Raw genomic sequence first — 17,071 nt, forward strand, 5'->3', positions numbered from 1 at the left:
GTGCTAGACGTGATGGCGGTAGTGCTGCTAGTAGTAGTGGTGGTGGCGGTAGAGGTGCTGGCAGTAGTGCTAGATGTGGTGGCGGTAGTGCTAGTAGTGGTGGCGGTAGTGCCAGTAGTGGTGGCAGAAAGAGGTGGTGGCGGTAGTGCTAGAGGTATTGGTGGTGTTGGCAGTAGTGTGGTATTTTGAGACAGGCTTGAATAAGGTAAGTAGTCAATAGGCAGAGGGTAGCATAATTTGTCTGATTCTCTAATAATGGTATGGGAATAATAATGTATTATTATGTAGGCCTACATTGAACGCCACACATTGGCTGCTACTGTAGACTGAATGATAGAACAGCTATTTCCATGTGAAAATGTTATGGGATACATTTTCTCCATTGTTTTTGGTGGTAGGCCACTCTGGAAAGTCTACATTATGATCAAATAGCCACAGTAGCCTACTTGACCACTGTCTGAAACTGTAACTTAAAACAGGTACAGCCTCAGTGTTCACAGTAAACACGTGCTGGAAGTTACACAGAATTGGAGGGAACATTACCTGAAGCTGTTTGAAACATCTTTTGTAGGCCGTAAAAAAACTGGTCAACCTTAGGCTTATTAAAGCCCACGGCCCTCGCAAGACTGGTTGCTCGCGGTACTCGAACTGAAAGTTGAGGGTTGCGCTTAAGCCACTGAACCAATCCACCCCTCCGTGCCCCTTTCCTTTCTTGAACCTGTGCTTGATTCCCATCCTCTCTGCCAGATCGAAGGCGAGTCTTCTCACGTCCCATGATGTTAATCCAAATAGGGTTCTTTCCATTTGTTGAATGTGGTTGAGGTCACTTTCATATGTGGAAGAGAAGACTGGCACCCCGCCCATTTGGCTGAAGCCTGGGTTTTTCACCTCCTTTCCTTTGTGTTGCCGTAGTGTTCTTGATGGAATGTTGMACACCCTGGCAGCTCCCTTTAAGATCTGCCCATTTTCCATTGCCTTCAGTGCATTCTGTGTTGACTCAGGGCCATAACTTCCATTGCTTCAGTCTGTTTTCTTCTTGTATGTTCTCATCTGGAAATAAAAACATTGAATTATATTAGTAACTGTAAAGAACTGACACTTAACCTATGACCTGACCCCTAATCTAACAGATGGCCCTTAAGACTAACCCGTTTCTTTCAAACCACATGACTTAAAGTATTATTATTGACCTACAGAGGGAGTGGTGCCAATTTAAAAGCTCTCTCTTAAAAACGTAGTTAGCTATCTAGCAATATGACATAAAATGCTGTGTAAAATAACTAATTGGCTTTAAAGTAACATTAACTGTAAAGCTTTCTGTCACTAGTGGAAACATTTACAACTGCAATTACGATATCTTATTGAATGTATTTTACCTCAGATCTGGTAGTAAGGTTATACGTAGCTAGCTATCTAGCGAACATTATATGACATAAAATGCTGTGTAAAGCAACTAAAAGACTATAAAGTAACATTAACTGTAAAGCTATCAGTCACTAGTGCAAACATTTACAACTGCAATTAATTATTATATTTTTTAATGTATTTTACCTCAGACGATCGGGTAGTAAGGTTGCTAGCTAGCTCTGCTAGCAGCTTATGCTAACCAGCTAGTTGGCTAGCATTTAATGCCAGTAAGGTTGTTAGCTAGAAAATGAGCATAAACTACCACTAACTTGGATAGTCATTGTCTAAATGACAGGTAGAAACACATTCATAACCATAAAGGGGTAACTAGCCCCCAGGGGCCAGTTACCCCCGACAAGGTGGAGGCGAGTTGCCACCAACACACTCATCCAACATATTACTAACTTACTTTACTGAAAAATGATCTAAATGTTTCTCTCTAAACAAGTGGATTATTTATCTTAAGGCTTTCCTACTTGTATATCTAACTTCATTGGAATATATCTACAGCTTTGTCACTTACAGAGCAGTGGCAGCCAGGGAAAGTGTTTGGTGACATCTTGTGTTGGGGGGGGGGCTAGTTAACCTTAGGGGACTAGTTACCCTCTAGTAGCCTAGTGGTTAGGGCATTGGGCCAGTAACCGAAAGGTTGCTAGTTCGAAATCCCCGAGCTGACAAGGTTAAATATGTCGTTCTGCCTCTGAACAAGGCAGTTAACCCACCGTCATTGTAAATAAGAATTTGTTCTTAACTGACTTGCCTAGTTAAATAAAGGTTCAATAAAAATAAAAAAAATACAATAATAACCAACATATTGAAGTACACTTGGAGTCAGTGATGATGTGGTGTGTTGTCCTTTAGAACTACACACACAACCTCTTATATAGACGACTTCTATATCRGTCGTTTCCATTACACATGTTGCAATTATTTTTCTTGCGACATTGCTTTTGTCGAATAAAACTGGGTCAAGGGAAACCTGCCTATTAATTGATTTATCAAGACAACTCCTCCACGCTTGTCGCGAAGCAGCGCGATGGCGCTGTTCCAATCAAAACGGTGCTGAAATGATCATCTAGGTGACATGACTTTAAAATACAGTTAACACTTGGATATGACTTTGGGAGTTTCAGTATAAAACAGCAATTTGATACATGCCTTCAATTGCATTAGCCTACTTTATTCCAATATTTTCATCATTCAGTTGATCACAATTTAGGTGAGTTTTCCAGACTCTGCTGCCCGCCTCTTCTGCATTGTTCTCGGCACCAGTTTAAATCAATATACTGTTTTCTAGAAATATGGCTCCTTTTCGGGTTAAAGCTAATTTAATTTCTGTGGTATTGGACCGGGGATCGGGTTTCAGTTTACCGGGCTTGGATCAGACTTGGCACTAACTTTCAGGCCCGATGAGAACTATACTTCCAAGTCCACCCATGCTGTGGTGCATGAAGCCTCTAGTGGTGGGAAATAGTACTGCCTGGATACTTCTATCAGGAGCAATGTGTAAAGATATTTTGCATTGACATCCTATCCCATCTTGCTCTGTTGCAGTGGTCACTGGTGGGTCAGACGGGATAGGGAAGGCTTACGCCTTTGAGGTAAGTTACCATTGCTGTCTCTGAATGTGACTGTGGCTGTTCATGGCATACTACCTGTCCATCACTAACTCCATGTGGTCCTATCCCCCCTGTGCAACACTAACTCCATGTGGTTCTATCCCCCCTGTGCAACACTAACTCCATGTGGTTCTATCCCCCCTGTGCAACACTAACTCATGTGGTTCTATCCCCCTGTCACACTAACTCCATTTCTTTCCTGTGCAACCTAACTCCATGTGTCTATCCCCCCTGTGCAACACTAACTCCATGTGGTTCTATCCCCCTGTGCAACACTAACTCCATGTGTTCTATCCCCCTGTGCAACACTACTCCATGTGGTTTCTACTTCCCCCTGTGCACACTAACTTCCATTGTGTGGATTCTATCCCCCTGTGCAACACTTTTAACAACATTGTGGTTCTATCCCCCCTGTGCAACACTAACTCCATGTGGTTCTATCCCCCCTGTGCAACACTAACTCCATGTGGTTCTATCCCCCCTGTCCATCACTAACTCCATGTGGGTCTGTCCTACCTGTCCATCACTAACTCCATGTGGTTCTGTCCTACCTGTGCAGCTGGCAGGACGTGGGCTGAACGTGGTGATCCTGAGCAGAACCAAGGACAAACTGGACCGGGTGGCACTGGAGATAGGTGGGAGGAATTTACGTCCTTCTTCTCCTGGAATGAGCAACATTGTCTTTGAGGGTTAAGATCAGGAGTGTCAAACATACTGCTCGCAGGGGTTCAATCCATCCCGAGGGTGGTTTGTGTAAAAAATTAAAGATATTGTTTTTGAAATTATAATGGACCTACATCTATAGAGTTTCTTGACTGTTTCCAACTCTAATAATCACAGAAATTAAAGCTACACCGTCAGGGTCGAATTTCCAAAAACGATGGATATAGGACTATTTTTGCACACTTTGACAGCGAGGAAATATAACACATATTCGGTGCAGCCCTCCGGACCTCGATGAAGACCCCCGGTGCATAATGAGTTTGACAGCCCTGGTTTAGATGTTAGGTCAAATGTATCTCTTGAACTTCCATTTTGTGACGTTTCTCTTTCACAGGAGAAACCACGGGCCAGAAAGTGAAAGTGATCGTAGCCGATTTCACTGAGGATGACATGTACGAACACATTGAGGAGAACCTGAAAGGCTTAAATATCAGTGTATTAGGTGCGCGCTGTCCTTCATTATTACTCCTTGTTATATTTACTGATCTCTAAAAAATAGTCTACCTATCCCAATGACAGCTGCCGAGTGGCATTAACCTGGTCTTGTCCAATTCATGCAGTGAACAACGTGGGGATTCTGCCCAGTCATATTCCCTGCAAGTTCCTGCAGACTAAGGACCTGGAACAGGTGAGAGGAAACATACAATATTGGTTCACCTACAGATGTAGGATCTTAATTTGAGCCAGTTTGCTACAGCAGGAAAAGAATCCTGCAGCAACAGGAAATGTGAATTATTTTGTGTATTAGAATTAATATACATTTTTGGAGGGGCTGATGCATTTGACGTTAGGGCAAATCAAGTCTGAAATGTTCAATTGGAAATGACAAACTTTAGAAGCCTTTTAAACCTTGAATACACTACAAGTTTGCAATTCCTGCAATGCACAAGTTTTCTTTTCAACAAAAGAGTGATCAAATTAAGATCCCGTCCTCATACCTCACCTGTTCTCTTACCTGTTCCTCACATTCCCCTTTCCTCTCTCGCCTCACCTCACCTTTATCCAACACGCTGCGTGACACAGTGGAGGCTGCTGAGGGGAGGATGGCTCATAATAATGTCTGGAATGGAGTCAATGGAATGGTATCAATGACATGGAGTTCACATGTTTGATACCATTCCATTAACTCCATTCCAGACATTATTATGAGCTGTCCTCCTTCCAGCAGCTTCCACTGCTGGAATGGAATAAATGGAACGGTATTCAACAGATCAAACATGGAAACCACGTTTGACTCCATTACATTGATTTCAGTCCAGCCTCTACAATGAGCCCGTCCTCCTATAGCTCCTCCCACCAGGCTCCACTGGTGTGATGTCATAATATGCCAGTTATTACGTTGATGTTGATCCACCTCAAGAAATGCACTTGCATTTGGCGAAAGGCTCGTGACACACATACTCAGGCTGACTGGCTCTCGTTCAGGCAAATGAGAAATAAGTGCACTCAGGCTATCAGGAAGGCCAAAGTTAGTTACTTTAAGGAGCAGTTCTCTCTCTGTGGGTCTAACCCCAAGAAGTTCTGGAAACGGTTAAAGACCTGGAGAATAAACACTCTTCCTCACAGCTGCCCATGTCCCTTAATGTTGATGATGTGGTTGTTACTGACAAGAAGAACATGGCTGAGCTCTTTAATCACCACTTCATTAAGTCAGGATTCCTAATTGACTCAGCCATGCCTCCTTGCCCGTCCAACATTTCCTCATCTCCCACCCCTTCCAATGCGACTAGCCCCAACGCTCCTCCCTCTTTTTCCCCTGCCCTGCTACAAAGTTTCTCCCTGCAGCCGGTCACTGAGTCCGAGGTGCTAAAGGAGCTCCTAAACTTGACCAAAAAAACCCATCTGGGTCAGACGGTTAAGACGCTTTCTATCACCGCCAAGCCTATCTCTGACCTTATTAACCTGTCTCTCCTCTCTGGGGAGGTTRCCATTGCTTGGAAGGCAGCCACGGTTCGTCCTTTATTCAAAGGGGGAGATCAAGCTGATCCTAACTGTTATAGGCCTATTTCTATTTTGCACTGTTTATCAAAAGTGTTGGAAAAACTTGTCAATAATCAACTGACTGGTTTTCTTGATATCTATAGTATTCTCTTTGGTATGAAATCTGGTTTCCGCTCAGGTTATGGATGTGTCACTGCAACCTTCAAGGTCCTCAAGGATGTCACCATTGCCCTTGATTCTAAGCAATGTTGTGCGGCCAAAGCTTTTGATATGGTAGATCATTCCATTCTTCTGGGCTGGCTAAGGAGRATTGGTGTCTCTGAGGGGTCTTTGGCCTGGTTTGCTAACTACCTCTCTCAAAGAGTGCAGTGTATAAAGTCAGAACATCTTCTGTCTCAGCCACTGCCTGTCACCAAGTGAGCACCCCAAGGCTCGATCCTAGGCCCCATGCTCTTCTCAATTTACATCAACAACATAGCTCAGGCAGTAGGAAGCTCTCTTATCCATTTAGATACAGTCTTATACCCAGCTGGCCCCTCCCCGGATTTTTGTGTTAAACGCTCTACAACAAAGCTTTCTTAGTGTCCAACAAGCTTTCTCTGCCCTTAACCTTGTTCTGAACACCTCCAAAACAAAGGTCATGTTCACAGGTGTGATTACTACCTCTGAGGGCTTAGAGCTTGAGGTAGTTAGCTCATACAAGTACTTGGGGAGTATGGCTAGACGGTACACTATCAGCACATATCAAAGCTGCAGGCTGAAGTTAAATCTAGACTTGGTTTCCTCTATTGTAATCGCTCCTCTTTCACACCAGCTGCCAACTAACCCTGAATCAGATGACCATGCTAGATTACGGAGACGTAATGTATAGATCGGCAGGTAAGGGTGCTCTTGAGCGGCTAGATGTTCTTTATCATTCAGCCATCAGATTTGCCACCAATGCTCCTTATAGGACACATCGCTGCACTCTATACTCCTCTGTAAACTGGTCATCTCCGTATACCCGTCGCAAGACCCACTGGCTGATGCTTATTTATAAAACCCTCTTAGGCCTCACTCCCCCCTACCTGAGACATCTACTGCAGCCCTCATTCTCTACATACAACACCCGTTCTGCCAGTCACATTCTGTTAAAGGTCCCCAATGCACACACATCCCTGGGTCGCTCGTCTTTTCAGTTCACTGCAGCTAGCGACTGGAATGAGCTGCAACAAACACTCCAACTGGACAGTTTAATCTCCATCTCTGCATTCAAAGACTTAATCACGGACACTCGTACTGACAGTTGTGGCTGCTTTGCGTAATGTATTGTTGTCTCTACCTTCTTGCCCTTTGTGCTGTTGTCTGTGCCCAATAATGTTTGTACCATGTTTTGTGCTGCTAACATGTTGTGCTGCTACCATGTTGTTGTCATGTTGTGTTGCTACCATGCTGTGTTGCCATGTGTTGCTGCCTTGCTATGCTGTTGTCTTGGTTATCTCTTTATGTAGTGTTGTGTTATCTCTCGTTGTGATGTGTGTTTTGTCCTATATTTTTTATTTTATTCATTTTACTTTGAATCCCAGCCTCCTTCCCCGCGGGATGCCTTTTGCTTTTTGGTAGGCCGTCATTGTAAATAAGAATTTGTTCTTAACTGACTTGCCTAGTTAAATAAAATACAAATAAAAATGTTGCCTGTGGAAGACAAGGAAGGAGGAACACACTTCACTATTGTTTTTTTTTGTTTTTTTTCCCCCTTACAGAGAATTACAAAAGTGATCAACTGCAATGTGAAAGCCTTGGTCAAGGTGGGTAGATATTGAAGCCCATCAGTTTATGCTTAAAGGGATACTTTGTGATTTTGGCAATGAAGCTCTTTATCTACTTCCCCAGATGAACTCATGGATACCATTTAATGTCTCTGTATGCAGTTTGAAGGAAGTTGCTGACTAGTGCTAGCACACTTACTAACTAACGCATTCTCATTTACAGCAACAACCTGGGGAATAATTACAGGGGAGAGGATGAATGAGCCATTTGTAAACTGGGGATGATTATGTGACCATGACGGTATGAGAGCCAGATTGGAAATTTAGCCAGGACACCAGGATTAACACCACTACTCTTACAATAAGTGCCATGGGATCTTTTTGTGACCACAGAGAGTCAGGACACCCATTTAACATCCCATCAGAAAGATAGCACCCTACACAGGGAATTGTTTTGAAACCAGAGGAAAGGTTGCCTCCTAATGGCCCTCCAACATCACCTGGTCTCCCATCCAGGGACTGCTTAGCTTCAGAAGCAAGCCAGCAGCAGGATGCAGGGTGGTATGCTGCTGGAAGTCTATGGTAACTGCTAGTAGATACCATAGACTTCCAGTCATTGTGCTAACGCTAGTTAGCATTGGCTCGCGAAACTACTTTCTTCATCCTAAACACAGAGACATAAAAATGGTATCCACGAGTTCATCTGACCAGGACCGGCGTTATAGGCGGACCTTAGGGGGCCTGGCCCGCCCTAACATACCTCATGCCCCGTCCAAATAAAATATTTAAATATTGATAACTTATTTGACCGAGACACCCGCCAACAGAAAGACCCATCCAAGCAAGCGAAACAGCACGTCTCAGTATGTGTAGCCCAGGAAATCTGATGCTGTCAGAACTAAAAGAGTATGGCATGAAAAGAGTATGGCATTGATAAGGGGGGAAACTATTTAATACATTTTTGAATACAGCTGTAACAAAATGTGGAAATGTGGTTCTCTTTTTTGCCAGTCCGCATCAGATACAGTACATTCGGAAAGTATTCAGACCCCTTGACTTTTTCCACATTTTGTTACAGCTGTATTCAAAAATGGATTAAATAGTTTCCCCCCTTATAAATCTACACACAATACCCCATAATGACAAAGCAAAAACTGGTTCAGACATTTTTGCAAATGTATATAAAAAAAAAATGTTTTAAAATATGACATTTGCATAAGTTTTCAGGGACTTTACTCAGTACTTTGTTGAAGCACCTTTGGCAGCGAATACAGCCTCGGGTATGACATTACAAGCTTGGCACACCTGTATTTGTGGAGTTTCTCTAAATAGAACAAGCAGGTGACAATTTTACGGGCTTTTATCAGCACAAAATCACTGAGGGAGCAGGCCCTACATCTCAAGCAAAATAATAAAATCATCAACACACTCAACAGCTTTCGTTGTTTAGGCTATGTGACATGGACATGTGCCGACTGATTGCCAACTGCCAATTGACTTTTTGACTGCTTGCATATCAACCCATATTCATATTGTCATTATTGCTTATGTGATGATTTTCACTATAATCAAGCACACTTGGCGCTTGTAATGATGTTTAGGCTACTGATGTTTTCGCCATTTGACCGTGCATCTTGCTGACCTTGCTCTTGGTGGTGGGGGGTATTTATTTTTATTTTGTCGTTATAAAAAGAAGCTTATACCGGGTTCCAACACCAACGCTTACAGTTAATAGTTGTAACGAAGGCACTCCACGAATAAAATGTATTGAACACTTAATATTATAAGTAACAAATAAAAAAATGACAGTCTACATCCAAATAGGAGGTCCCGTGAACAAAATACTTTCCCCTCTATGGAAATCACATGCCCGTCCAATGGATTTTTTTCAGGCGCCGGCCCTGCATCTGACTCATTGCCAAAATCCCGAAGTATCCCTTTAATTAAGTGTATTTGTTTTTAACTGACCTGTCTTTGTTCCACAGATGTGCCAAATAGTCCTGCCAGGGATGGAGAAGAGGTGTTTTGGGAGAGGTTTTCCTCAAGCCAATATTTGAGACTTCACATTGTCAATTAATCGAAAGTCCAGTTCATTTGTACTGAAACTAGAATTAGTCCAATTCTAAAATCCTGTTAATTACTGGATGAACATATGTTGATGAATGTCAGGAGAGGAGAACCTGAGTAATCCTGACTGTCTAATTCCTCTGCAGAGGGAAGGGAGTGATCGTGAACATCTCCTCTGGTGTTGCCAGTGTTCCCTCCCCCATGTACACCATGTACTGCGCATCAAAGGCTAGTACAGACCCGCTATCTCTTTCTAAGCACAGGATGATCCGTCAGTTGTACGCGATGCTTCTGGAATTAGTCGTTTGTGTAACAAATAATCAAAGTGATTTCAATGTTTCTGTCTTGCTGTCTTTGTACAGGTGTTTGTGGAGAGGTTCTCTCAAGGTCTGCAGGCTGAATATAAAGCAAAAAGAATCATGATACAGGTGCAGTGATGCATCCAAGCATCAGTGTACATGGATCTATTTAACATTCATATTAAAGGGGGAGGGCACTCAAATCGTTTGTACATGTACTGACTGTGTATATTGGCTTATTCATCCCCCCTCCTTCTCACCTGTAACTATTCCCCAGGTCATTGCTGTAAATCAGAATGTTTTCTCAGTCAACTTACCTGGTAAAATAAGGGTAAAATAAATAAATACAAAATTGTATTCATTGGTTTGTACAGCAACGTGAATGTGAATTCAGGAGGTGAGCTAAATCAAGAATTGATTTTGGGAAATAAATGGCATTTTTCTATTCTTGATTTTTAAGGTAAATTCACTTCCCCACTTGACTGAATTTAAATGGAACTGGCCTCAACACTGTCTACTCTATATGTCTGCTTTACTCTATGTTTCTTTCCTGTGTCTCTGTGTCCAGGCAGTGGCTCCATTTGGGGTGTCCACCCCCATGACGGGCTACCAGAAGTCCAACATGGTGACGCTGACAGCGGAGGACTTTGTCAGGACATCCCTGGAGTACCTCCAAGCCGGGGACAAGACCTACGGCAGCATCTGTCACACAGTACTGGTAAATCACATCAGAACATCTACACATATGGAAAGTAGGAGTATTTACCTTGTTTTTAGTCATTGAAACAGGTGTGTGTGTGTGTGTGTGNNNGTGTGTGTGTGTGTGTGTGTGTGTGTGTGTGTGTGTGTGTGTGTGTGTGTGTGTGTGTGTGCGTGTGTGCGTGCTGTGTGTTGTCTCTACAGGGTTGGATGGTACAGGCTGTTCCTCAGCAGATCCTCCACAGTGAGACCATGCAGGACAGTCTACTGGAGTATGTGAAGAAAAGAGTGGGGACATAGGTCATAGGAGATCACCTGCAACACATGCACTATTTTAGCATCATGTACTGTATGCTTGTCTGTAAATAATATGATGCCTTTTAAATAACTTTTTCATATGTATGTTTTTCTAAAACAAGAGGACTGTAAAATACATTTTTAACTCATACTTCTAGTAAGTTGAACTCAAAATCAATGTTTATGTGATACTGACTCAAAATGAGAAGTCACACCAACTTTTCCCAGCATGCTCTGCTGCAGGTCGATTTTTTGGAATCTGTGTTTTTTAATATACATTGAGTGATTGATTGATTAATCTTATACTACACAAAGATAAATAACATACCTTTTTATAAACTAATCCAATAATTTTGTTTGAATTTTTAACTTGTTACTGAAATGGTTGTTCCAGGTTAAATGGCTTAGGCGGTCTCCTCCCATTGTTCCTAACCCTGGCAGTCATTATCAGGTTGCGGGTGAATACAAATGTCAACTGTTGGATAGCCTAACTGGCTGGATTCCAATAGAAATTACAGCATAATGTGACTTGCAGGTAGAAGTTTAAACAGAAGTAAATTTCCCCCTTTGGAAGATTCCTCGAAAGAATTCCTCGATTTACAAATCTGGGAATTTTGGGAAAGTTACCAGAATTCTGCAACCCTACTTGAAGGACTGATGTGACCTGTAAACCATGAGTTCCAGGCCATTGTATAAAGGTATATAAAATAAGACCTTATAAGATATGTAATGTATTGTCATAAAGAGTTTAATTATCATAGGAACTCAGTATTTGAAGGCCACATGACTGAAAGTTAATGAATTCAACAACCATGTCTCTGTCACTAACAAATACAGTCATGGGTGGTAACTCTACAATTCATTTGAAAAGGAAATTATATTTAACATTTTCAAGCTGATATAATTAAAATATGGACCCCCTACAGGGTCACAGTGACTCTATCGGTTTGAGTAATTACAACAAATTCACTTTATGTAACTGTACTCAGATATATTTAGTGCAACAGGTTTCCTCAAAAGCTTTACAGTGAGGGAAGAGAGGGCCGGTGGCACTGTTGTCTTACTGGGCCAATCAACTACGTAAACGTGTGTCTCATGTTTCAACCTCTCTCTGAGCTCTAGGCTAAAGCCAACACAGAGGAAGACAGAACGCTTCTGAAATGTTGCTTTTTGAGTGGACTGTTTTGTTTTTACTGATTATATTTGAGTTAAGGCTAATTGATCAAATTGAGGTAATCAGTTTCTCCCACAAAAAAATCTGTCAATTTACAGTTACATTTGAGTAATGGTAAATTATAGTTTCTAAGTAAGGTGGGCTTTGCTACACTTAAACATTTCAAGTATTGCAACTTATACTTATTAAGTGACTTAGACCACTGCACCGCTCAGGAGGCCTAAAGTCAAAGGCACTGCATCGCTGTGCTACAGGCGTCACTACAGAACGGGGTTTGATCCCAGGCTGTGATGCAGCCGGCCACGACCGGGAGACCCATGAGGTGGCGCACAATTGGCCCAGCGTCGTCCGGGTTAGGGGAGAGTTTGGCCGGCTGGAATGTCCTTGTCCCATTGTGCTCTAGCGACGACCTGTGGCGGGCCGGGCGGATGCATGCTGTCGCAGGTTGTACTGTGTTTTCTCTGACACATTGGTGCGGCTGGGTTAAGTGAGCAGTGTGTCAAGAAGCAGTGCGGCTTGGCAGGTTCGTGTTTCGGGGGACACATGGCTCTCGACCTTCGTCTACCGAGTTCGTACAGGAGTTGCAGCGATGGGACAAGACTAAAACTACCAATTGGGGAGAAAATAAAAGTGACTTTGACTTTAAAAGATTATGTAGTGCTCACTTCCCCATATTGACTACATTTAACTAGTGTTTTTATGTATAGAGAAATCAAAATAACTATTGTAAGTTGACTTACATGAAAAATGTAAGTATACCTTACTCAAAAAACTGTATTTGTATTACTCATATGATGTTGTACTCCACACTTCAGCTATTTAAGTTTCTTAACTAAATTGTTTTGAGGTAATCAGTTTCCTAAAAATGTTTAAGTGGCCAGAACTTATCCGGTTTTACAGTGCAGGAAATGTATACTATTCTGAGAATATTTCAGTAAAATGGCAATAAGACATTCAATACCTGCCAAACAACCATGGGCTTTTAGATTCTGTCTCAACTGTATTCTGAAATAAACTTGGAAAGTATTGGCATGTATTTGAAAACACTAACATACACTCACTCACTCTAGTCAGAACTAAGAAACTCAGAAATGTTCAACTTGCTAACTGGCTGTAGTTATACCCGTGCCGTGTTCAACCAGTTAGCAAGTCAAACATTTCAGAGTTTCCTATTTCCGACTAGCATGTGAACGCAGCATTCACCCAGGTATTTGAATATAGCATTTCAAATACGTATTTGTAGGGGATCATTTTCCAATTGGGAGACGTGTGTGTGTGTAGAGAGAAAATAGGAACTTGTCCTTCATGGTGTGTGGAGGCCTACAGAACACCCATTGAAGAAGAGTGTGAGGATATCTATACGGACACACACAAAAACGCACAGTGTGTGTCTGTAACCCTCATCAAACACGCACAGCGTAACTCTCATCAGTGTAGTCTCCTCCAGGGTGCGAGACAGACAGGGAGCGCAGTTCAGCGTGGTGGGGAGTAGATGGCCAGACAGCCAGGCCGTTGTGTCTGTCTGTCTACACTCTACAGTAAATCACTGAAACTGATGCTTTTAACCCTCACATACAGTTGAAGTCGGAAGTTTAAATACACCTTAGGCAAATACATTTAAACTCAGTTTATCACAATTCCTGACATTTAATCCTATTAAAAATACCCTGTCTTAGGTCAGTTAGGATCACCACTTTATTTTAAGAATGTGAAATGATAGTAGTAGAGAGAATTATTTATTTCAGCTTTTATTTCTTTCATCACATTCCCACATTCCTGGGTCAGAAGTTTACATACACTCAATTAGTATTTGGTACCACTGCCTTTAAATTGTTTAACTTGGGTCTAATGTTTTGGGTAGCCTTCCACAAGCTTCCCACAATAAGTTGGGTGAATTTTGGCCCATTTCTCCTGACAGAGCTGGTGTAACTGAGTCAGGTTTGTAGGCCTCCTTGCTCACACACGATTTTTCAGTTCTGCCCACAACTTTTCTATAGGATTGAAGTCAGGGCTTTGTGATGGCCACTCCAATAACTTGACTTTGTTGTCCTTAAGCAAATTTGCCACAACTTTGGAAGTATGCTTGGGGTCATTGTCCTTTTGGAAGACCCATTTGCGACCAAGCTTTAACTTCCTGACTGATGTCTTGAGATGTTGCTTCAATATATCCACACAATTTTCCTACCTCATGATGCCATCTATTTTGTGAAGTGCACCAGTCCCTCCTACAGCAAAGCAAGCTTCAAGGTTGGGATGGTGTTCTTCGGCTTGCAAGCATCCCCCTTTTTCCTCCAAACATAATGACTGTCATTATGGCCTAACAGTTCTATTTTTGTTTCATCAGACCAGAGGACATTTCTCCAAAAAGTACGATCTTTGTCCCCATGTGCAGTTGCAAACCGTAGTCTGGCTTTTTTATGGCGGTTTTGGAGCAGTAGCTTCTTCCTTGCTGAGTGGCCTTTTAGGTTATGTCAATATAGGACTCGTTTTACTGTGGCTATAGATACATTTGTACCTGTTTCCTCCAGCATCTTCACAAGGCCCTTTGCTGTTATTCTGGGATTGATTTGTACTTTTCGCACCAAAGTACGTTTATCTCTAGGAGACAGAACGCGTCTCCTTCCTGAGTGGTATGACGGCTGCGGGGTCCCATGGTGTTTATACTTGCGTACTATTATCTGTACAGATGAACGTGGTACATTCAGGCGTTTGGAAATTGCTCTCAAGGATGAACCAAATTTGTGGAACCAACAGGGCAACATATAATAAATGATAAGAAGCATTCATAACTTTTCATCCCACTTACCATCGCTGATGTTGTGCCAGCTTGTCAGAGCAGGTTGACTGGCTAACCAATGGGTGACTGGAGTGATGGACTGTCATGATGCATTATCTTCCTATGGTAAGGGAGAAAAGGGGGAATAGATACGGAGAGAGTCAATTATACAGTAGTTAGAAGAAAAGAGGTGGAAATGAGGGATGGAGAGGGAGAGACAGATATATGTTAAAAAGGGGGTCAGATTTACCTATACCAAAGTCTTTCTTTGTTCTGCATATTACCGTTGGAGTCGCTCCAAGACAGAGAAAGAGAGAGATTGAGCGAGGGAAGAAGAAAGGAGGGTAAAAAAAAAACAGTCTGTCACTCTCATTATTAACACACAGCAAGATATAGGGGAGACAGACTGGCAGACAGAATAACACAACACACATTCACACAGGCAAAAGAAGGCAGACAAGGACACACGTACACAAACACACACACACACACACACACACACACACACACACACACACACACACACACACACACACACACACACACACATGGATCCCAACATTGTCCAGCATGTCTTGTGCGTCTCACTCACTGATAAACCAGTGTCATGGGAGCATTTTAGGTTGGCTGACATTTATCCAGAGAATGTAACGTGTAACAAAGAATGTAACATGCCAACATGTAATATATTTTCAGTCTATGTCACCATCTAGTGGCAGTTTATGGTCATCACAAGCAGAAAAAGGAAGTTAGGAGTCTGTTATTTGTTATTATTAGCAGTCGTTAAATTGAGCCAGAGCTCCCCAGAACCTGGCTCCTGCACCTTACAGGTCCCAAAGAGGAGTAGGATAGAAAGTAGGATAAAAGACTTAACCCTAACCGTAAAATGGTAATACATTGTATTTACAGCCATAATTCAGCTAGCCCTAACCCTTCCCAGTTAACAACAAACATTCCCATAACTTTAGAGAACGTTCCCTTAAGAGTCTCATAAGTCAACTAACGTTTTTATAGGAATGTGCTTGGAATTTTTCCAAGAGAACATTCCCTTCATTTCAAATAGAATGTCTCATAATTTAACATATTCATGTTCTAGAACTTCTCATAAATTCACATATAGACACGTTTTACGGGATGTTGCAAGAATATTCATGTGTCCAGTTTTCTGTGGGTTAGGACAATATTCCATTAACGTCCCACCAAACATACACAGCACATTGTTGCCATGTTCTCAGAACATACGGTATTAATGTTCTAGACACGTTTCCTGGGACGTTGCGAGAACATTTGTGTCCCTAATAACATTAGACATCACATTACTCTTGCCAAGCCAAGACAGTTTTGTCTGTTGGCAAGGGATACTCACATACAGTGTTTTCAACTTACATATTTGACACACATGATTACATTGAGCAGGTTCATTTATAAAGAAATTATTATTCAACATGTTCTCACTTGGCAAGCGGTACCGGAGCGCCAAGTCTAGGATCAAAAGGCTCCTTAAAAGCTTCTACCCCCAAGCCATACGTCTGCTGAACAATTTATCAAATGACCCCCCGGACTATTTACATTGACCCCCCCCCCGTTGTTTTTACACTTCTGCTACTCACTGTTTATTATCTATGCATAGTCACTTTACCCCTACCTACATGTACAAAATAACTTGACTAACCTGTACCCCCGCACATTGACTCAGTACCGGTACCCCCTGTATATAGCCTCGTTATTTTTATTGTGTTACTTTTTATTCTTACTTTAGTTTATTTAGTAAATATTTTCTTATCACTATTTCTTGAACTGCATTGTTGGTTAAAGGCTTGTAAGTAAGCATTTCACAGGAAGGTCTACACCTGTTGTATTTGGAGCATGTGACAAATCTAATTTTATTTTATTTTATTAGAATTCACATCTCCTGGTTCTACAGCACTCTGATCTTCCTGCTATGCCTGCTATGCCATCGTGTCAATGTCCTGTATCAGTTATTTAATCTGACTATTCTCTCATCATTGATTTTATTTGCATATTTCAGCAATTTAAGGGCTTTCCGTATAGTTGTCTAACGTTGGTGGGCATATTAACCTGTTTCAATGATACTCCTGAATCAAGTACACTTTATTGAGTGTACTTTTAACAGAGCTGAGATTTACTTTAAAAGTGCATTCACCTTATTGCTTACACCTATCAAGTTTATTTCAAATCTACACAAGTGCCTAAGGAGAAGGGATTAGGGTTTCTTCTGGACAGGGCCTAACTATACTAGCTCAATAAGAAAATGCCCTAGAGATATTCCTTATTGGGGCAGTGGTTAAGGTGTTTGTCCT

The 17,071-nt window shown here is 41.9% G+C and overlaps 1 protein-coding gene across 3 annotated transcripts in view; it reads left to right on the forward strand.

Moving 5' to 3' along the window:
- The window catches only part of LOC111975060 (hydroxysteroid (17-beta) dehydrogenase 3), a 35,781-nt gene extending 24,041 nt beyond the window's left edge, over positions 1 to 11,740 (forward strand). The window contains exons 2-11 of one of the 3 annotated variants that reach the window (XM_024003224.2): positions 2,962 to 3,008; positions 3,586 to 3,661; positions 4,084 to 4,191; positions 4,310 to 4,377; positions 7,433 to 7,477; positions 9,424 to 9,458; positions 9,652 to 9,733; positions 9,868 to 9,933; positions 10,373 to 10,522; positions 10,708 to 11,740. In XM_024003224.2, coding sequence (XP_023858992.2) covers positions 2,962 to 3,008; positions 3,586 to 3,661; positions 4,084 to 4,191; positions 4,310 to 4,377; positions 7,433 to 7,477; positions 9,424 to 9,458; positions 9,652 to 9,733; positions 9,868 to 9,933; positions 10,373 to 10,522; positions 10,708 to 10,803 — 773 coding nt within the window. In that variant the 3' untranslated portion in view covers positions 10,804 to 11,740. Of the gene's footprint in view, positions 1 to 2,961; positions 3,009 to 3,585; positions 3,662 to 4,083; positions 4,192 to 4,309; positions 4,378 to 7,432; positions 7,478 to 9,423; positions 9,459 to 9,651; positions 9,738 to 9,867; positions 9,934 to 10,372; positions 10,523 to 10,707 lie in introns of all 3 variants that reach the window. The other 2 variants (XM_070447101.1, XM_070447102.1) reach the window with 2 other exon arrangements.
- Positions 11,741 to 17,071: the final 5,331 nt, after the last annotated feature.

Source organism: Salvelinus sp. IW2-2015, linkage group LG15, assembly GCF_002910315.2.
Source record: "Salvelinus sp. IW2-2015 linkage group LG15, ASM291031v2, whole genome shotgun sequence".
NCBI classification, from domain to species: Eukaryota; Metazoa; Chordata; class Actinopteri; order Salmoniformes; family Salmonidae; genus Salvelinus; species Salvelinus sp. IW2-2015.